Raw genomic sequence first — 22,258 nt, forward strand, 5'->3', positions numbered from 1 at the left:
ATCAGACGTGTGACCAAGTGGGATTGCTCCGGATTCATCCCACATCCCAAGAACCTGCAGGTTTGTCGTTTAATTGGCCTCTGGTGCGCAGGGAATGGATGAGAAAGTGGGATGAAACACTTATGTGAATGGGTGATTGAGGGCCAGCACGGACTCGATGGGCCTAAGGGCCCATTGCCATGCTGTATCTTTAAACTATAACCATTGGGTAGCTTACAACCCAGTACTATTTTCCGGAGTTGGGGAATCTAAAACTCAAGATCATAGAATCAAGGTGAGAGGGAAAGATTTATTGGGAGCGTGAAGGACAACATTTTCCACACAGAGTGGTAATTCATGGAACCAGTTGCCCGGGGAAGTAGCTGATAAAGGTACTTTCACACTGTTTACCATATTTGGACAGATACATGAATAGGAAGAAGGGTCTCGACCTGAAACGTCACCCATTCCTTCTCTCCAGAGATGCTGCCTGACCCGCTGAGTTACTCCAGCATTTTGTGTCTGCCATGGATACGAAAGGTTGAGGGGGATTATATGTCAAATGTAGGTAAACAGGACTAATTGTGGTCAGCATTGACGAAGGGCCTGTTTCTATACTGTACCACTATGATTGTACTGGATTTAGGAAAAGAGGTCTAATTATTCTGCTTTTCCCTGCTGCCTTTCTTCGAAGGGAGACCACATTTGCTTTCCTTTCTGTGAGAGCCGAGCTTGGATCTCTTCTCCAGTGTCCCTGCCAGACATGCCATCTGCTCCCTCACCAGTGACCAATGAAGATTTAAAATATCTCAGCCAGTCAGTTAGTTACCTCAATCTGCCAATCCATTTCCAGCTGGGATAAATCTCATTTGACACTGGGGATCTGAGAAGATATTAAGTAATTCCACTATTTTTATGGAGACTTAAATTAGAACTGTGCTCCAGATTAGGACCAGGCTCTTTGTCAAACATGATGCCAAGTTAAACAAATCTTTGCCTGTATGTGATCCATATCTCCATATCCATGTGGCTCCATCACTTCCAGTTGCCAACGCCACTCTCTTGTGTTAAACAAACGCCCCACACATCTCTTCCAGAATCTACCTCTCACCTTAAAGCCATGCCTTCTGGTCTTTGACATATCCACTGTCTCCCCTATCTATGCCTCTCATTATTTTATATACTTCAGCCTCTGGTGCTCCAGACAAAACAGTCTAAGTTTGTCCAACTATATAGCTAATACCGTCTAAACAAGACAGCATTCTGGGCAGCAACGAGAAACCTGGCAGCTCAAAACCAGCAAGCCTTACGTCAGAAGTCGGGACGTTTCTGGAGGAGCCTGAGGGATAAGATACATACGCATTGAGAAATACAGGGGTTGATTAGGGATAGACAGTGTGATTTTGTGCATGAGAGGTCATGTCTCACAGGATTGAGGCAGGTGACAGTAACAGTATTTAAAATACATTTGGACAGGGACACAGAAACAAAGGGTTTCGAGGGATATTGGCCTCACGCAGGAAAACGTGTCCGGTCCGGGGGAGGTTCGGCGCCCATGTCGGGGCGGCCCAGCCCGGGGCTGAAGACGGCGCAGTACTCACGTGAGGGTGGCTGGGACGGTGTTCTGGCGGCGGTGGCCTGAGTCCGGGGTTCTGCCGCGGGCCAGCAGCTGCTTCTGCAGGACTGGTGGGCGGCAGCTTCAACCACCCCGGGCCGCGGTGTTTGAGCCGCGGGACTGATTGTAACATCGCCCGGGGGGGGTATCGCCTCAGCGCAGAGGGAGAAGAGGAGGGAAGAGACTGCAGACCTAAGACTTTTGCCTCCATCACAGTGAGGGGATGCTGGGTGGACTCACTGTGGTGGATGTTAATGTGTGTTTATTGTTGTTTTTATTGTATTATATGTATGTATGACTGAGAGTGGTGAATCTCTGGAACTCTCTGCCACAGAGGGTAGTTGAGGCCAGTTCATTGGCTATATTTAAGAGGGAGTTAGATGTGGCCCTTGTGGCTAAAGGGATCAGGGGGTATGGAGAGAAGGCAGGGATGGGATACTGAGTTGGATGATCAGCCATGATCATATTGAATGGCGGTGCAGGCTGAAGGGCCGAATGGCCTACTCCTGCACCTAATTTCTATGTTTCTATGTTTCTATGCTGCAATTTCGTTCAGACTTCGGTCTGAATGACAATAAAGGCTATCTATCTATCTATCTATCTATCTATCTAAAACGGGACTGGTTTAGATGGGCAACTTGGATGGCAGAGATAACTTGGGCTGAAGGTGTGTTAGGTGCTGTATGATGCTCGACTGAGAGAAATTAATCCATCCGATCACCCCATCTTTATAATTTAGCAAGTAACAAGTGACAAACTTTCACAGTCACCATGGGCTGAGTTACCTTTCACCACACCAGGTACATTACGTCAAATTTTAATTAGACAATAGACAATATGTGCAGGAGTAGGCCATTCTGCCCTTCGTGCCAGCACTGCCATTTAATCCCCAATCAGCACCCCGTTCCTGCCTTCTCCCCATATCCCGACTCCGCTATTTTTAAGAGCCCCATCTAGCTCTCTCTTGAAAGCATCCAGAGAACCCAACTCCACTGCCCTCTGAGGCAGAGAATTCCACAGACTCACCACTCTCTGTGAGAAAAAATGTTTCCTCGTCTCCGTTCTAAATGGCTTACTCCTTATTCTTAAACCGTGGCCCCTGGTTCTGGATTCCCCCAACATCAGGAACATGTTTCCTGCCTCTAGTGTGTCCAAGCACTTAACATAGAAACATGGAAATTAGGTGCAGGAGTAGGCCATTCGGCCCTTCGAGCCTGCACCGCCATTCAATATGATCATGGCTGATCATCCAACTCAGTATCCTTATAACAATCTGCATATAACAATCTGATATGTTTCAATGAGATACACTCTCATCCTTCTAAACTCCAGAGTGTACAAGCCCAGCCGCTCCATTCTCTCAGCATATGACAGTCTCGCCATCCCGGGAATTAACCTTGTAAACCTACGCTGCACTCCCTCAATAGCAAGAATGTCCTTCCTCAAATTAGGGGACCAAAACTGCACACAATACTCCAGGTGTGGTCTCACGTCCGCTGTAATATCAAATTAAAGCCTAAATCATGCTTTAGGAGCCTATGTGTGACATGATAACATCTTCACTTTAAGGTGAAGGTGAAAAAAAAATTGGATAGTTATATGGACGGGAAGGGAATGGAGGGTTATGGTCTGAGTGCAGGTATATGGGACTAGGGGAGAATACGTGTTCGGCACGGACTAGAAGGGTCGAGATGGCCTGTTTCCGTGCTGTAATTGTTATATGGTTATATTATATGGTTATATAGTTCTGTCATTAATGAATGAACAACTGTTGTTATATATGATACATTTATTGTACAAAATGCTTCGTGCCACTGTATTAGTGCTGAAGGTTTTAACGTTGTACATGAATGGTTCAGTAAATCTTGACCTCATTATATTTATAGAAACCATACAAAATCTATCACTGGACCTGCCCATATTCATGATGTATGCAGATCACCCCAAATAAAATAATAGTGTTGTAGATGTTATATTTCCCGTAGATTTGTCTTAAAGCACAGATGTTATGTTTAACTTGCAGTATTGACATTGAAACCATTTATCAATTATACTGTAAAAAACATTCATTTAGCTTTTACTTACAAGTTGATAAGTACTAAAAACATATCTACGTTATTTTAAAAAACAGATGAAAACACTCAGATTAGCACCTGGGCAGGCTAGCACTGCTAAATAAATAAATAAATAAATACATACATACATCGAGTTCAATATCCAGAACTTCAATTTGCCCCAAAAACCATCATTTGTACCATCCTGTGTAGGAAGGAACTGCAGATGCCGGTTTAAACCGAAGATTGAAACAAAATGCTGGAGTAACTCAGCGGGACAGGCAACATCTGTGGAGAGAAGGAATGGGTGAGGTTTTGGGTCGAGACCCTTCTTCAGACTTTGTACCAGGTGAGTAACTTTGGTCCTTCACCAGGGGGGGCTACTTGTAGTTGAGGCAGAGTTGGCTGGTTGAATTAAACTTCATATTAGTGGGAAATGGCAAGGCAGGTATCAGGCTCACTCTGATTCAACAGCCGACTCTTGCAAATATACAAATAGTTCACATTTTAAAACAAACGTTAGTTGCATGCAGGTAGACAAAAATGCTGGAGAAACTCAGCATGAATGGAGCGAAGGAATAGGTGGCGTTTCGGGTCGAGACCCTACTTCTTTAGTTACATGCATATATTCTCTGATTCGTCTTCCGGTGGGCGGCGCGACTCACGTCGCAGCGGCCTCTGCAGTCTGTCTGTTTTTTTGTTATTTTTTTGTCCCGTTTTAATGTAGTTTTTTATTTTTTTGATGGGGTGTGTGTGTGTGTGTGTGTGTGGGGGTGTGTGGGTGTGTGTGTGTGTGTGTGGGTGTGTGTGTGTGTGTGGTGGGTGGGGGGGGGTGGGGGGGGGGGGCCGGAGGGGGATACTTAAAAAAATTTTTCCCCTGCTCGGAGAACCCGACCTTTCCCTGTTGGGTCTCCGTTGTCGTTGGGGCCTAGCACTGTGGAGCGGCCTCCAGCAGGAACGTCCTGGGGCTCCAGTCACGGAGCTGCGGAGCTACTCACCATCGTGGAGCTGGCCGAGTCCGGAGCGGGAGGAGCGGTGGTGGCGCGCTGCTGCGACCCGACCCCGGGGATTCGGAGGCTCCAACCGCAGGTCTGGTAGACAGCAACACCGGGAGCCCGCGGGTCCCTGCTGGGAGACCGCTTTTCGGGGCTTCCGCAACGGCGACTTCTCCCGCCCGAGTAGCGGGGTCGAGGATGACCTGGAGCGGGGCCTGACATCATCGCCCGGCGTGGCTTCAACGGCTGCGGGACTTTGCTAGCGCCCGCCCGGGGCTCCAACAACAAGACCCGGAGCGTGGCCTTGCACCACCCGGCGCGGCGTTAATGGCCGCGGGACAATTGTTGTCGCCCGCCGGGGGCTCTGACTTGGGCTCTGACTTTGACTCTGACATCGGGGGGAGAGGGAAGTGCAGGGGAGAGATAAGTTTTTTTTGCCTTCCATCACAGCGAGGAGGAGATGCGCTGTGATGGATGTCTGTGTAAACTGTGTTGTGTCTTGGGTCTTTTTTTCTTGTATGTGTGACTGCAGAAACAACATTTCACTTGAGCCTCTATGAGGTTCAAGTGACAAATAAATTGTGTTGTATTGTATTGTATTGTATTGATCCATACAGTAAATTCAAGGAAAGTCTGAACTAAATTGTGCCATCATTTTGTTTCTTCGTAGTGTTGGGCAGCTTCCATCTCTCTGGATCTTCACTGGTTACACAGCAGATGTTTGCTCTCCGGCTGGTGCTGCCTTTCCCGACAGGCTACCCGAAACATTGTCAGACTCCAGTAGCTCTACGATGCTGTACGGGGAGCAATCCTCCAGTCCAAGTATTCCAGCCAACCAGCCACAGAAGCCTTTCTCCATGTCCCGCACGTCTTGCCACCACTCAGCAAATGACCAGGAAACTTGTGTTATGGCCGTGTAGACACTGATGGACAGTGAGATCACTGTGATTAGTACCGGATAAAACACAATTAGAATGGGGCAAATTGTGATCTTATGCCAGAAGGTGCGTTCTTCATTGTAGACCAAGAAAATGTTATACCAGGTGATGGTCCCATAGTAAAATGAAACAATGAAAGACAACAGAAAGACCACAGGAGCACAAAGCAGACCCCAGAGCACTGCATGAGGGCCCCAGTACAGTCCAACATCACATGGTTGCTTCTTCCTTTCTTCCTCTGACTGTGGGATCTCCTTAGACTTGGCCAGTTCCTGGAGTTCCTTCTCCGTTAGTGTGACGTGGATATCCACCATCTGTCCTTTTTTCTTGCCCCGGGTGATGGTGCCAGTGAGGGTGACATATCTGCTGTCAGCAGGCAAGCTCCAGCCACCTATGCAACAAACACAATTTTATAAATCTGTACTCATATAAACAATTACTCATCCTGCATTTCCAACTCAGATGGTGTTAACATGTCTGCCGATGTTTTCTGAAGTTTCCTTTCAGTGACAAAGTGACATATAGGTTCAAATCTATTCTAAATGGTAAACGAGAAGCAATAATCCAAATGTAGTCACCGAGTTACACAGCATGGAAACTACACACCACACCAAATGAACAACAGACAGCCAACCATGTCATCTCTGGGTGCCCGCTCTACCACCCAGCAAAAGACCTGGCAGACCTTGACGCCAACAGAGACAACAACCAGGCTGCTCAACACCCGGCTTGAGATCTAACTATTCCTTTGGTTTGTGTTTCACTCGCAAGAAGATGAAGACTACACTCTACCAGGTGGCGCCTGAGCTCCTCACTTCACCTATATTTCTTCAAACTTTTTCCATCCCTGTATCTGCCAAAGTGCATTTTAAACATTGTTATTGTACCCATCTCTGGCAGCTTGTTATAAGGAACATCTAGAACATAGAAATGAACCGCACAGGAACAGACTCATCGGCCCACGTGCCCAGAAACTCATCTTCTCTTCCTGTGCGTGATCCATACCCTGCATATCCAGGTTCAAGAAGGAACTGCAGATGCTGGAAAATCGAAGGTCGACAAAAATGCTGGAGAAACTCAGCGGGTGCGGCAGCATCTATGGAGCTCCATTGATGCTGCCTCACCCGCTGAGTTTCTCCAGCATTTTTGTCTACCTGCATATCCATGTTATTGACAAGCATTTTAAATGCCACTATTGTGTCTGCCTCCACCACCACCCCTGCAGCGCGTGCGTTCCAGGCACACACCACACTGTGTGGAAAAAATGTAACCGCCCTTCAGGTCCCTGTTACATTATTCTCCTCACCATAAATTTATGCCATTTAGTTTTAGACTCTTCTGCCCTGGGAGAGTGAGTACAATCACTACATCACCCCTCAACTAATGCTCCACGCAAAAGGGTCTCAGCCTATCCAGTGTGTTCTTATAGCTCAAGCCCCCTGGTCCTGGTAACATCCCCATGGAACTATCCTGCATCCTTCCAGCTTAATCGCATCCTTCCTTTAGCTGCGTGACTGGAACTGTGCACAAGTCCCCACTTCCTGTCCTGATCCACACTCCACAACACATCCATTCCTCTGAACATTACTCGTTTTCTGCCTCCCTCTATTTAAATAATAATCTGTAATTAGTTGATAAACAGCAATTAGTAGCAAAGTAGGAAGCTATTTGGAAGATAACTAGGAAAGCAAATGATCAGTTATTTATGGGTTTGAAGAAATGTTACTTGTCTGCTTTGACAATTTGGTGAACTATCTACGATACCACCCACTTCAATGTCTCTGCAATCTTACTATTCATGCCTTGTCCATTCTCATCCAAACAGAGAGAGCCATAGAGAGGTAGAGCAATACAGTGTGGAAACAGGCCCTTCAGCCCATCTTGCCCACACCGGCCAACAATGTCCCAGCTACACTAGTTATAGTGATACAGTGTGGAAACAGGCCCTTCGGCCCAACTTGCCCACACCGGCCAACAATGTCCCAGCCACACTAGTCCCACTTGCCTGCTCTTGGTCCATAACCCTCCAAACCTGGCCTATCCATGTGCCTGTCTAACGGTTTCTTAAATGATTGGATAGTCCCAGCCTCAACTACCTCTTCCGGCAGCTCATTCCATACACCCACCACTCTGTGTGTGAAAAAGTTACCCCTCGGATTCCTATTAAATCTTTTCCCCTTCACCTTGAACCTGTGTCCTCTGGTCCTCGATTCCTCTACTCTGGGCAAGAGACTCTGTGCATCTACCCGATCTATTCCACTAATGATTTTATACATCTCTATAAGATCACCCCTCATCCTCCTGCGCTCCATGGAATAGAGACCCAGCCTACTCAACCTCTCCCTGTAGCTCACACCCTCTAGTCCTAGCAACATCCTCGTAAATCTTTTCTGAACCCTTTCAAGCTTGACAATATCTTTCCTATAACATGGTGCCCAGAACTGAACACAATATTCTAAATATGACCTCACCGACGTCTTATACAACTGCAACATGACCTCCCAACTTCTATACTCAATACTCTGACTGATGAAGGCCAAAGTGCCAAAAGCCTTTTTGACCACCTTATCTACCTGTGACTCCACCTTCAAGGAACCATTCACCTGTACTCCTAGATCCCTCTGCTCCACAACACTACCCAGAGGTCAACCATTCACTGTGTAGGTCCTGCCCTTGTTCGACGTCCCAAAATGCAACACCTCACACTTGTCTGTATTAAATTCCATCAACCATTCCTCCGCCCACCTGGCCAATCGATCAAGATCCTGCTGCAATCGTTCACAACCATCTTCACTATCTGCAAAACCACTCACTTTTGTATCATCAGCAAACTTGCTAATCTTGCCCTGTATATTGTCATCCAAATCATTGATGTAGATGACAAACAGTAACGGGCCCAGCACTGAACCCCGAGGCACACCACTAGTCACAGGCCTCCAGTAATGGCCCAGTACTGATCACTAAGGCACACCACTAGTCACAGGCCCCCAGTAATGGCCCAGTACTGATCACTAAGGCACACCACTAGCCACAGGCCTCCAGTAATAGCCCAGCACTGATCACTAAGGCACACCACTAGTCATGGGCCTCCAGTAATGGCCCAGTACTGATCACTAAGGCACACCACTAGTCATGGGCCTCCAGTCAAAAAACAACTTTCCACCATCACCCTCTGCTTCCTTCCATTAAGCCCATTCTCTATCTGGTGGCCAGCTCTTCTTAGATCCCATGCGATCTAACCTTCCCAGGTCAGTCTACCACGTGTATCAAATGCCCCGCTCAAGTCCATCCAGGCATCGTCTACGGCTTTGCCCTCATTAACCTTTTTGGCTAATTCTTCAACAAACGGAATCATTGTAAGATATGATTTCCCACATACAAAACCATGCTGTATCCCGAATCAGTTCTATCTATCCAAATGCAGCAATATCTTATGGTTGACAATCCTCTCCAGTAACGTGTCTGCTACCAATGTTAGGCTGACAACTCTATTGTTCCCCGGATTTTCTTTGCACCCATCTTAAATAAGAGGCAGAACATTGGCCATCTTCCAGTCTTCCAGCACCTCACCTATTCTAATGATCATTCATATATCACAGCCCAGGCACCTGCAATTTGATTGAGTTTAGTTTCAAGATACAGCACGGAAACAGGCCCTTCGGCCAACTGTATCCGTGCTGACTCTCAATCACCTGTTTACACTATCCCACTCCCGACATACTAGGAGCAATTTACAGAGGCCAGTTGAGCTGCTAACCTGCATGTCTTTGGGATGTGGGAGAAAACTGGACACCCAGAGGAACCACAGGGAAAATGTGTAAACTGCGGACAGACAGCACCCGGTCAAACTCAAACCCAGGTCTCTGGTGCTGTGAGGCAGCAGCTCTACCAGCTACTGTGCTATTCTATTTATTTTCTATCTTCCTTTAGTGTTCTCGGACATGTCTAGTCAGGGTGATTTATCTACCACATCCGTGTACCTTCTCTCTAACCCCATTCCAGGGTTGAACAATCAAGGGCTGGACACGATCCAGAATCAAAAATGAGCAGACTCAGTCACTCACTCACAGACTCACTCACCTAGTCAATCACCTAGTCAATCACTCACTCTCACCCAGTCAATCACTCACCCACTCACAGACTCACCCGCTCACACACTCACAGACTCACTCACTCATCCATTCACTCAGACTCACCCACCCACTCACTCACCCACCCACTCACCCACCCACCCACTCACCCACCCACCCACTCACTCACTCACTCATTCACCCACCCACCCACCCACCCACTCTCACCCTCACCCACCCACTCACCCACCCACTCCCTCACCCACTCCCTCACTCACTCACTCACTCACTCACTCACTCACTCACTCACCCACCCACCCACTCACTCACCCACCCACTCACCCACTCACTCACCCACTCACCCACCCACCCACCCACCCACCCCCCACTCACTCACCCACCCACCCACTCACTCGCTCACCCACTCACTCACCCAGTCACCCTACTCACTCACTCAGTCAGGCCAGCTAGTGGCCCCTCTTCCCACACATGCTCACTCCCCTACCACAGCTTTCACTGTGATCGCCTCACACACAGTATTTGTTCATTTGTGCCTTACAAACAGTTCAGGTTGTGAACAGATCTCAGGAATGGATCGCAGTTGTAACTTGGGGACTTAATTTAAGGTGAACAGTAAATGACAGTAAAGTAATAAGAGAAGGTTGAAGTTGGGAGCTGTGGGTCAACGTGTGGTTATGACATTGTTCTAGTACCTTCTACAGCTGGAGGACATAGGAAGTTTGTCCTTTCTTCAGTGTTCCTCGTTGCACTATCCGGATCTTGTTTGTCTTCCTCAACCTTCTCGCTGCCTGTACGGTAGATTATAATCGACTCCGGCCTTGGCTCCCTTTTCCTCTTTTTTTTCCGCTCCATGGTAAGTTCTCCATCCTTCTCAAACATACCAGCGACCTGAGCAGGTTTGTGTGGGGAGCCTTGATGTGTTACCTGAGTTGCCTGCTCCATGCCAATGTTGTTTTGAGGCATTTGGTGTGTATGAGTTACACTGGAAATGCTTTTGCTTCTGATAATTCTGCGTGTGCCATGGACACAAAACGCCTGTTATTAAAACATTTAAACAAACAAAATATTCAATTCTGGATTAAAAACAAGAAAAACAATGACAAACTGAAATTCCACATTTCTTTTTGGCACTGGGAACTTTTATGAAAGTTGAGTCATGTATCAAACCTTAAATTGCAAGATTAACTTTAAGAAATGTACTAAATTATACAGAATCAGCTGCCATGCTTGCTCAGCCGGCAGTGATGACTGGGAAGTGAATGTGATGACAGTAAGCACTGGTGAGCTGCGGATGAGTTGGAAAACAAAGGGACTGCATTTCCCCTTCCACACCAGGCTGGGAAAGATGCAGCCCTAACACCTCACCTTATTTCAGGGAAGAAGGATTAGTAAGTGTGGAAATGTCTGTGGAAGAGCTCTTTGCAAACATTGAGCACAATTCAAGAAGTTATAAGGTGCTCCTGGAAAAGGTTGGACAAAAAAATTAGGAAAAGAGGAGATGCAACGAGACCTGGGTGTCATGGTACACCAGTCATTGAAAGTAGGCATGCAGGTGCAGTAGGCAGTGAAGAAAGCCAATGGTATGTTAACATTCATAGCAAAAGGATTTGAGTATAGGAGCAGGGAGGTTCTACTGCAGTTGTACAGGGTCTTGGTGAGACCACACCTGGAGTATTGCGTACAGTTTTGGTCTCCTAATCTGAGGAAGGACATTCTTGCCATAGAGGGAGTACAGAGAAGGTTCACCAGACTGATTCCAGGGATGTCAGGACTTTCATGTGAAGAAAGACTGGATAGACTCGGTTTGTACTCGCTAGAATTTAGAAGATTGAGGGGGGATCTTATAGAAACTTACAAAATTCTTAAGGGGTTGGACAGGCTAGATGCAGGAAGATTGTTCCCAATGTTGGGGAAATCCAGAACAAGGGGTCCCAGTTTAAGGATAAAGGGGAAATCCTTTAGGACTGAGATGAGAAAAACATTTTTTTTACACAGAGAGTGGTGAATCTCTGAATTTTCTGCCACAGAATGTAGTTGAGGCCAGTTCATTGGCTATATTTAAGAGGGAGTTAGATGTGGCCCTTGTAGTTAAAGGGATCAGGGGGTATGGAGAGAAGGCAGGTACAGGATACTGAGTTGGATGATCAGCCATGATCATATTGAATGGCGGTGCATGCTCGAAGGGCCGAATGGCCTACTCCTGCACCTATTTTCTATGTTTCTAAGAGTCAAGGTAATTAACTGGTGGACGGTTGACTTCAATAGTATAAGACAGGACGTGGGAAAACAACAACTAATAAGTGTCAGGCATTTAAAAGAGTCTATATGTACCTGTAAAACAAAGATGGTCAGTTTTTGGTTAACAAAGGAAATTGAGGTTTCAGCAGGATAGAAAAAAGTTCTTTAACGTTTATAAAGGAAAGATCTTAAGAAAGCAGTATGAAGGCTAGATAGAGGCAGGAAACATGTTCCTGATGTTGGGGGAGCCCAGAACCAGGGGCCACAGTTTAAGAATAAGGGGTAAGCCATTTAGAACGGAGACAAGGAAACACTTTTTCCACACAGAGAGTTGTGAGTCTGTGGAATTCTCTGCCTCACAGGGTGGTGGAGGCCGGTTCTCTGGATACTTTCAAGAGAGAGCTAGATAGGGCTCTTAAAGATAGTGGATATGGGGTGAAAGCAGGACCAGGGTACTGATTGGGGATGATCAGCCATGATCACATTGAATGGTGGTGCTGGCTCGAATGGCCTTAGGGTGCTGAGAGCTCTCTTTTACCTGCATTAAGGAGGCAATTAAACATACCTGAGCAATTACAAACACCTGCAAAGCCATGTGTCCCAAACATTATGGTGCCCTGAAATGGGCGGGACTATGCATAAACGCAGCTGTAATTCCTACATGGTGAAACCAAAATGTATTAAAATATGACAATGAACACTTTTACCACATGTGATTTTTTTCTATTACAGGTGCACAACCTTTTATCCGAAGATCCAATTAACGAAAACCTCCGAATAGCGACATTTTTTCAGTCCTTGAAAAAAGGTCCTTGAAAACGTTCACGGAGGGCGGCCCGCAGAGGTGACAGAGGAACCTCCGGTCGGTCCTCGAAGAAAGGGGAACTAAATCCCCATCCATAAAAGAGAAGGTGAGGGTATATTGCGCGGGAGGGTTAATAATTGACAATATGCTGCTGTCTGCCCGCTGAGTTAAAAAAGTTCCCACGGTAGACTCACGATACACAGTGTATCGTGAGTCTTGCGTGGGAACTTTTTTAACTCAGCGGGCAGGGAGCTGCAGATTGTCGCTCCCTTCAGTTTCACCCCACCTACACCCCTCTGCTTCCCGGCCATGTGTGTGACCCCTTCCCTCCCCTCTCCAGCTCCCCGCCCATTGCACCGGCGTGGGGGCTTTGCACTGTCTTCACGTCGGCAATGCCAGTCACCGGAGACGTCAGGACCAACGGGACACCGACCCCCAGGCCCACTGCAAGCACGGAGATCCCAGAGACCCACAGCCAGCAGCAGCCCAGCCCCGTTCCAACTCCAGAGGAAAACTGCAAACTAGCGGGAGACATCGGGACCACCAGGAGCCGCTCCCCGATGGGCCGCTACGGCGACAAGTGGCAGTTCGCCCACAGCCCGAGCTGTGCCCCCTCATCGGGACACCGACCCCCAGGCCCACTGCAAGCACGGAGATCCCAGATCAGCAACTCCAGCCCAGCCCCGCTCCAACTCCAGAGGGGCAGAAACTGATGGTGCGCAAGGTGCGTCTTGTTCTTGAGGTCGCGCAGCTCGGGCTGTGGGCGAACTGCCACTTGTCGCCGTAGCGGCCCATCGGGGAGCGGATTCCTCTGGAGTTGGGGGTGGGGGGGAGGGGGAGGAGGGTATTGTGCTGTTTGATCGCCCCCTGCTATCCCAGGGACAGGGAGACAGGACGTTCACCGAGGGCGGCCCGCAGAGGTGACAGCGGAACCTCCGGTCGGTCCTCGACGAAAGGGGAACTAAATCCCCATTCATAAAAGAGAAGGTGAGGGTACATTGACCGGGAGAGTAGGAATCCCAAGACAAAGTTGAGTGAGCGTTCACCGAGGGTGGCCCGCAGAGGTGACAGCGGAACCTCGGATCGGTCCTGGAAGAAAGGGGAACTAAAAAGAGAAGTGGAGGGTATATTGCGCGGGAGGGTATATCGCCTACCTGGAAGAAATCAGACATTTTTTCCAGGATGTCGTCTGCACACCAAAGCTCATGTTTGGCGTCTCTGCTGCACACGGATATAAGAGTGTGAAAATGTCGCCTTAGGCCGTCTTAGGGCATGAAGCCCCGCTAGGGTGACATGAGTGCGGGAGGTGATTCAATGCTGCGGTCACATTTACAAATTCAGGAATTCATTCAACACACTGCATTTCATACAGACATTTATTCTGCAAGAAAAAAACTACACTGAAGACTCAAACTCGCGACCGAGGAACTGCCGGGATCAAGGCGCAAACTCGTGACCTTGCGGATATGAGCCGGGCACTCTACCACTGAGCCAGCCATTAAAATCTACGCTAAAAAATTTCCATTCCGAAGACCGACAAATTCCAAATTACGAAAAGTGTCTGGTCCCAAGGCTGTCGGATAAAAGGTTGTGCACCTGTACAAATGTCAAATTGTGGAGTACAGAGGCAAATAAATAAATGATGGGTCTTTGTCCCAAACATTATGGAGGGCACTGTGGCATGGTACAGCACAGGAACAGGCCTTTCAGCCCATAATGTCTCTGTTAAACATGATGCGAAGACCAACTATTATCTGCCTGCACATAATCCATACCCCTCCATTCCCTCCATATGAAAGAAGCTATCCAAAAGTCTCTTGAATGTCACTACAGTCTCAGCCTCCACCACTGCATGGCCGTGCATTCCAGGCCCCCACCACCCTCTTTAAAAAAAAAACTTGCCTTGACTCAGTCTAAAGAGGGCCTCAACCTGAAATGTCACCCACTCCTCTCCAGAGATGCTGCCTGTCCTGCTGCGTTACTCCAGCATTTAGTGTCTTTCAGTGTAAACCAGCATCTGCAGTTTATTCCTTCACATACAATGATCCTTTCTTTTATTTAGACAAGGAAGCTTGTTTTTCAGCAGTGTGTTCTGTGTGAAAGCGGTAACTCAGCGGGGCAGGCAGCATCTCTGGAGAGAAGGATGAGTGAATGTCCCGTCTTTTATCTGCTGGTCATGTCCAGTCTTAAGTCTTTTAGTTTTAACTCCATAGTTTCTTTGTTTTGTTAGTTATATTCAGTTTTTAGTTAAGATCTGTGGATATTTCAATGCTTTGCTCTGATGCTGTATGACCATTGTGCCTCCATAAAAAGTTTTAAATCCGACAACTAAAGTCGACAAGTCATTGAGAATTCCCCCTCTCCTCTCTACCACCACCACCTCTCTACCCCTTCACCCTCTCCATCTCTACTCTACCCCTCCCTCTCTACCCCCCTCCCTCTCTAGCCACGCCTGCGCAATTGGAGGCTATGCATGGGTGGATAGGGCGGAGGATGGGGAAAAGGAGCAAATAAATATTAAATAATCGGGGGGGGGGGGGGGGGGGATTAGTGTGTGTGTGACTCCGCAGGCCGTGCCCCCCCCCCCCCCCACCCCCCATGTTGTGTGCAGTTCTGGTTGCCAGAACGACGTGAAGGTTTTGGAGAGGATGAAGGGAGGTTTACCAGAATGCTTCCTGGATTATCCTACTGGGGTAAAATTCCTGGGGTATTATCTCTCAAACTTTGATTATTTTACCTAGAACGCTGAAGATCGAGGAGACCTGATAGAAATATATATAATTATGAAAGCCATAGATAGGGTAGACAGTCAGAACCTTTTTCCCCAGCGTGGAAATGGCAAAGATGAGAGGGTATAGTTTTAAATAGAGATGGGCAAAAGTTGAAAGAGATGCATGGGGTAATTTTTTGTTTTACACCGAGGATGGAGAATGCCTGAAGCTGCTGCCAGAGGTGCTGGTGGTGGTGGTAAATGTGATAGTGCTGTGAAGAAGCTTTTAGACAGACACATAATTTTGCTGGGCTTGGAGAGATATAGATCATATGCACGCAGAGCAGATTCAGTTTCCTTGGCATCATGTTCAGCACCTTGAGTAGATGCAGCTGAGGCTGATGGAGTTACACAAAATAATGAGGGTTAGTTAGGGTGGATAGTGAGAAGATCTCCCCGTGAAAATGTCCAAATCCAGAGGGCAAGGAAGAAGAGGTTTAGACGAGATCTGAAGAATTTTGGTTTCTACCCAGAGTCATTGTAAGCTACAGAGTAAGTGTTGGTAAATGGTATTAATATAGATCAGTGCTTGATAGTCAGCGTGGATAGAGTGGGTCAAAGGTTTATGCTGTACAACTCAATGACAACTCAACTCTTTTTATGCGGTACAACTCAATGACAGGGGTTAAAATAGCATGGTAAACGTAATGCTACGGTGGTTATGGGAGATTTCAACATGCAGGCAGACTGGGAAAATCAGCTTGGTACTGGACCCCAAGGAGTTTGTACAGTGCCTCCGAGATGGATTCTTAGAGCAGGCTACCAGGGAGAAGGCAATTCTGGATTTAGTGTTGTGTAATAAACCAGATTTGATAAGGGCTTGTATACTCTGGAATTTAGGATGAGAGGGAATCTTATTCAAACATATAAGATATATAGACAATAGGTGCAGGAGTAGAGGCCATTCGGCCCTTTGAGCCAGCACCGCCATTCAATGTGATCATGGCTGATCATCCCCAATCAGTACCCCGTTCCTGCCTTCTCCCCATATCCCCTGACTCCGCTATCTTTAACAGCCCTATCTAGCTCTCTCTTGAAAGCATCCAGAGAACCGGCCTCCACCGCTCTCTGAGGCAGAGAATTCCACAGACTCACCACTCTCTGTGAGAAAAAGTGTTTCCTCATCTCCGTTCTAAATGGTTTACCCCTTATTCTTAAACTGTGTGTGGCCCCTGGTTCTGGACTCCCCCCAACATGGGGAACATGTTTCCTGCCTCTAGTGTGTCCATACTCTTGTATGTTTCAATAAGGAGCGATAAATGTTTAGTGGAGACATGAGACAGCTGTAGGATGGATGGATAAAGAGATGAACAGTTCCCTCCCCAGAGGTGATGTTGCCTGGGCCGCTGGTGCTCCAGCAGCGTGTGTATTGTTGTAAGATCAACCCTGGTAGCGGGGTGGGTGGAGGTGAAGGCCAGACATGGACAAGAGCAGGGGCCGGGAAACACCAGGGACAAGCAGCGTCTGTGTGTGGGGGTGGGGGGGGGGGGGGGGGTGTCGTGTCCAACCGGGCCCCCACTGGCTCTCTCGCCCCCCCACTGCCCCCGCGCACCCCCCCCCGGCTCCCTCTCCCCGCGCCCCCACTGGCTCTCTCTCCCACTCGCCCCCCCCCCGGGCCCACGTTACTCCCCCCCCCACACTCACCCGCACCCCGACCACCGGCGGTTGCGTCACTTCCGGGAGGCGGCCGGAAGCGCGCGGCCCGGAACATGGCGGCCAAGGTGTGTGTGTGTGTGTGTATATATGTATGTGGGGGTTGGTATGTGTGTATATATATATATATATATATATATATATATATATATATATATATAGATATAGATATAGATATATATATATAGGATGGGGGGGGGGGGGGGGGGGGTGTGTGTGTATACATGTATATGTATGGTGGGGTGGTGGTGCGGTTAGTGGGGTTGGCTTTGTGTGTGTATGTGTGTGTATATATATATATGTGGTGGAGGGGTGTGTGTGTGTGTATGTATGTATGTGGGGGGGGGGTGGGGGGTGTGTATGTAAATGGGGTGGGGGTGGGTGTGTGTATATGCCCATGAGGGGGGTGCTAAGGGGGTGTGTGTGTCCATATACTGTATGCTGGGGGGGTGGGGTGTGTGTGTGTATACTTTTGTCTATGGGGGGGGTGGGAGTTTCTTTCTGCAGTGTGTGTATCCATGTATGTGGGGGTGTGTGTACACTGTGTACTCTCTGAAAGTATGCACCAAAACACATGGGGGTCTGTGTGTATATGTATGTGGGGACCTGGTTCTCTTTGCTGTAAAGGGCGATATGTCCAAATGGAAGGGGGTGTGTGTGTATATGTATCTGCGGGGGGGTTTGGACATATGGTATGTGGGGCAGTGGTGTGTGTGTAGTATGTACTGTGGTAGGGAATAAAGGTGGACTATTTGTGTGTGTGTATTTGTATGTGGGGACTGGTGGGTGTGTGTGATTGTGCATGTATGTGGGGCAAGGGTCAAGGGGGGTGTGTGTGTGTAGTATGTGGCCAAAACCCTTCGTTCAGGACTTGACGTGGGTGGTGGGAGGGGGGTGGGGGGTGGGTGTGTGTGTATATTGGGGTGTGGGGGGTGTGTGTGTATATGTATGGGGGGGGTGGGGGGGGATGTGTGGATATATCGAGGGTTGTGGGGGGAGGGACAGCAAGAGCTGCAAATTGGGTATATGTATGCCATCAGGATGGCTGCCCAGGTGGGGGGGTGCTGTGTGTGTCTCCAATATGTGGGTGTTGCTCACTCTGGCAATGGAGGAGACCCAGGACAGAGAGGTCGGTGGGGGGTGGGGGGTTGTGTGTGCCATATGTATGGTAGGGGGGAACTGGGGGGGTGTGTCCGGCGATATGTACCGCCGTAGGGGGTGATGTGTGTGACATCTAGAGCATGTGGGGGGGTAGATGAGGTTGGAGGTGTGTGTATATGTATGTCGCACCTGGGGGATTTGTTGTGTGGGTGTGGGGTGAGTCGGGGGGTTAGGTGAAGGGGGTGTTTGGGTTGTTGTGTTTGGAAAGTGCCCGGGTAGGGGGTGGTCGAGGGGTAAATGGGCTGAAAGGGGGCTGTGAAACAGGTTCTTTGGCCCATTGATGGGCCAGTCTGGCTAAGGCACCCTCCTGATCCAGCCCATGTGTTGTATTTGCCGGCTGGTGGGGTGAAAGGTGAGTACATCTGCCCTTGTTTGCCAGGGGGGACTCTGACCCTGGTGCGATTGCTCATTTATGGTGGCGAGGGATTCCCGTTCCTGAAGGGTCCCATCCATATACTAGGTAGACACAAGTGCTGGAGAAACTCTATCTATGATGCTGCTGCACCCGCTGAGTTTCTCCAGCACTTTTGTCTACCTTCGATTATCCAGTTTCTGCAGTTCCTTCTTAAACACCATCCATACACTATGTAGGTCTTTTAAAAGTTGCTGTTGTACAATCTTCTACACTCTCTGAAAGTTAATTGCACCAAACACACCAACTTCTGTGAGAACATTGGCCTCTCTGGTGGACCTGCCAGTTCTCTTTGCTGAGAAATGGCGATCTTGTCTTCCAAATGGAAGGGCAGGTAGTGTGGAGAAAGCAGGGAGTCTGCAGAAGGATTTGGACAGGATGGGAGAGTGGGCAAAGCAGTGACAGATGCCAACTATGCAGTCATGCACTTTGGTAGTAGGAATAAAGGCATAGACTATTTTCTAAATGGGGAGAAGTTTTAGAAATCAGAGGGGCAAAGGGACTGCTTCAGTGGAGTGCTGCTTCAGGATTCCCAAAAGATTAATTTGCAAGTCAAATCTGTGGCAAGCAAGGTCAAGAGACAAGCGTGTTTTATCGTTGTATATCCAAAAACAGAACAATGAAATTCTTACTTGTATCAGCATAACATATGTAAACATAGTACTCTGTAAAACCCATAATAAACAAAAAAAGTTCAGTATATATTTGGAGCTTATTTGATAGCCTGATAGTTACAGGGCAGAAATTGCTTCTGAACTTGGCCGTTTCAGTTTTCAGGCTCTTATATCTTCTTCCTGATGGCAGGAGTGAAATGTGAATGTAGCCAGGGTGGTGTGGGTCTCTAATGATGCTGGCTGTCTTTTTGAGGCAGTGACTCTTGCTGATTGCTTCGATGGGGGGTGATCAATACCCGTGATGGACTGGGCAGTGTTCACTACTTTTTACAATCACCTCTTTTCTGGGGGGCCAAGTTGTGAACCAGGCCGTGATGTAACCAGTCAAAATGCCCTCTACTGTACATTTGTAGAAGCTTAAGAGAGTTTTTGCTGATATACCGAATCTGAACAGTCTTCTCATGAAATAGAATAAGCGAGTTCGGTATTCCGACTGCTCATGCCCAGGTCATAGGTCACTAGCTATAGAGTCTCGGCAATGGTGGTGTTGCATTGTGTGCAGGTTTACGTTTTGTCCGCGGTCTGGGACGGGGTAGGGGATGGAGTTGAGATCAGGCCAGGCCTCGGCTCTCTGTCGATGCGGGTACTGTTGAGTTGCTGCTGGGCCGTCCCCATCCCCTCCCCGGTGTCCCGTCCCTGTCCGGAGGTGTCCAGGGTGGTGCTGGGCTGGCGGGGCAGCTGCGGACTTGCAACTGCTGGCTCCAGCTCGGCTCTGCTTGTCCTGCGGGTTGACCGGCAGCGCTCCACCTCCACCCCCCTCCCCTCAGTCCGACACCGAGATCCTGCTGAAGATGGGCAGCTGGTGGCTGGATGATGTGGCAGCGGGTACCGTAGGGGCAGAAGCCAGTGGTGTGCAAGGTACGTCTTGTATTTGGGGTGGCGGATGAGAGAGCGCAGCTCGGCCAGGCTGTGGACGAACTAGCACTTGTTGCCGTAGTGGCCCATCGGGGAGCGGATTCCTCTGGAGTTGGAGCGGGGTTGGGCTGGAGTTGGAGCTGGCTGTGGCTCTGTGGCTTCTCTGGCAGTGGGCCTGGGGGCCAGTGTGCCCGTCGGTCCGCGTCTTGGGCCGCCCACCCGGGGGTCATGGGGCACTTGAGTCGTGGTGGGGGGGGGGGGAAAGAACCGGGGACGGTCCAGGGGCGGTTCGTCAGCGTTTGTGGTGCCAGGGTCACGGGTTGGATCGTGGCTGCAAATGAGGCGCAGTTCTGCGGATGAGTCGGTCCAGTCCCCCCCCCCCCGGGTCTGTGGATTGACTCTGATGGAAATGCACTGTGTGTATGATTTGGATGAAAACGTACAAGGCAAGGTTAACAAGTTTACAGATGATACAAAGGTGGGTGATAATGTAGATAGTGAATATGGTTGTCAAACATTTCAGCAGGATCTTGATTGGTTGGCTCTCGGGGATGAGGAATGGTTGATGGGATTTAATACAGAGAAATGTGAGGTGTTGCATTTTGGAACGTCTAACGTGGGCAGGACCGACACATTGAATGATCGGCTTCTGGGTAGTATTGTAGAGCAGAGGGATCTAGGTAGGTCGCAGGTAGAGGTAGATAGGCTGGTCAAAAAGGCTTTCGGCACTTTGGCCTTCGTCAGTCAGAGTATTGAGAATAGAAGTTGTGAGGTCATGTTGCAGTTGTATAAGACTTTGGCGAGGCTGCATTTAAAATATTGTATTCAGTTCTGGGCACCATGTTATCGGAAAGATGTTGTTGAGTTGGAAAGGGTACAGAGAAGATTTACGAGGATGTGCTAGGGCTTGAGGATGGAAGCTATAAGGACAGGTTGTGTACGCTGGGACTATTCCTTGCAGCGCATGAAGATAAACAATGATCAAAGCAGAGTTGTATAAAATCATCAGAGCAATAGATCGGCCTGCACAAGATCCATATCCCTCTATTCCTGGCACATCCATGTGCTTATCGAAAAGTCTCTTAAATGCCATTACCATATTTTGTGGAGCACTTGCCCGAGCTCCCCCTCTTATGCAGCTGATGTTTGTGCATTCTTCAAATTTAAATTATGATGGGGGCAGAGTCCTAATTCTCTTTTTTACCCAAGTCTCTCTGCTCCAAAGTTCTACCTATTCAACACATGGTTATGTCTCATTGTAGCAAACACATTTCACTTGCTTTTGATTGCTGATACAAGAGTGTTTTCAGTCATTTTTGTGCCAGTTAACTGACCTCCACTATATCTTGAGAGTCTCTTGGCCAGAGTAGAGGAATTGAGAATCAGAAGACAGGTTTAAGGTGAAGGGGAAAATATTTGATTGGAATCTGAGGGGTAACTTTCTCACACAATGGGTGGTGGGTGTATGGAACGAGCTGCCGGATGAGACAGGGACTGTCGTAACATTTAAGAAACATTTGGATAGGTACGTAGATAGGACAAGTTGAAGGATATGACCAAACGCAGTCAGGTGGGACTAGTGTGGATGGGACATGTTGGCCTGTGTGGGCAAGTTGAGCCAAAGGCCTGTTTCCACTCTATGACTGGGTCACCATGGACCTAATGTTTGAATTATGTGTGTTTTTATGTTATAATGTCATTTTATTTTGAAAGACTATTTGCTGTTCTTTCAGAGTGCCATTGTTCTATGCTGGGATGTGGGATATACAACAAACGTCGTGCCACCAGGGGAAGAATCATCATTTGAACAAGCAAAGAAAGTTGTGCTGCTATTTCTCCAACGTCAAGTAAATAAATGTTCTTTGCATAATATTTCCACTTCTCATTTATTGCAAAATTAAGAGGGCACTATCTTTATTAGAAATACTCACTATAAACATGTTGACAACATAGAAACATAGAAATTAGGTGCAGGAGTAGGCCATTCGGCCCTTCGAGCCTGCACCGCCATTCAATAT

General features: G+C 48.1%; 2 protein-coding genes across 3 annotated transcripts in view; one reads left to right on the forward strand and one right to left on the reverse strand.

Moving 5' to 3' along the window:
- Positions 1-3,125: 3,125 nt before the first annotated feature.
- Positions 3,126-17,163, reverse strand: tmem169b (transmembrane protein 169b). 2 transcript variants are annotated; one of them, XM_055631657.1, is made up of 4 exons: positions 12,476-12,564; positions 10,365-10,707; positions 4,647-5,972; positions 3,126-3,936 (listed from the first exon to the last, which is right to left on the reverse strand). In XM_055631657.1, the coding sequence occupies exons 1-3, from the start codon at positions 12,503-12,505 to the stop codon at positions 5,350-5,352; spliced, it is 996 nt and encodes a 331-aa protein (XP_055487632.1). In that variant the 5' UTR covers positions 12,506-12,564; the 3' UTR covers positions 3,126-3,936; positions 4,647-5,349. The 2 variants fall into 2 exon arrangements, with proteins under 2 accessions (XP_055487632.1, XP_055487633.1); XM_055631658.1 differs by lacking the exon at positions 12,476-12,564 and adding an exon at positions 17,130-17,163 and having other exon boundaries at positions 3,129-3,936.
- The window catches only part of xrcc5 (X-ray repair complementing defective repair in Chinese hamster cells 5), a 77,254-nt gene continuing 72,125 nt past the window's right edge, over positions 17,130-22,258 (forward strand). The window contains exons 1-2 of the mRNA XM_055631655.1: positions 17,130-17,206; positions 21,974-22,087. Coding sequence (XP_055487630.1) covers positions 17,195-17,206; positions 21,974-22,087 — 126 coding nt within the window. The 5' untranslated portion in view covers positions 17,130-17,194. The remainder of the gene's footprint in view (positions 17,207-21,973; positions 22,088-22,258) is intronic.

This window comes from Leucoraja erinacea, unplaced genomic scaffold, assembly GCF_028641065.1.
Source record: "Leucoraja erinacea ecotype New England unplaced genomic scaffold, Leri_hhj_1 Leri_84S, whole genome shotgun sequence".
Lineage (NCBI taxonomy): Eukaryota > Metazoa > Chordata > Chondrichthyes > Rajiformes > Rajidae > Leucoraja > Leucoraja erinaceus.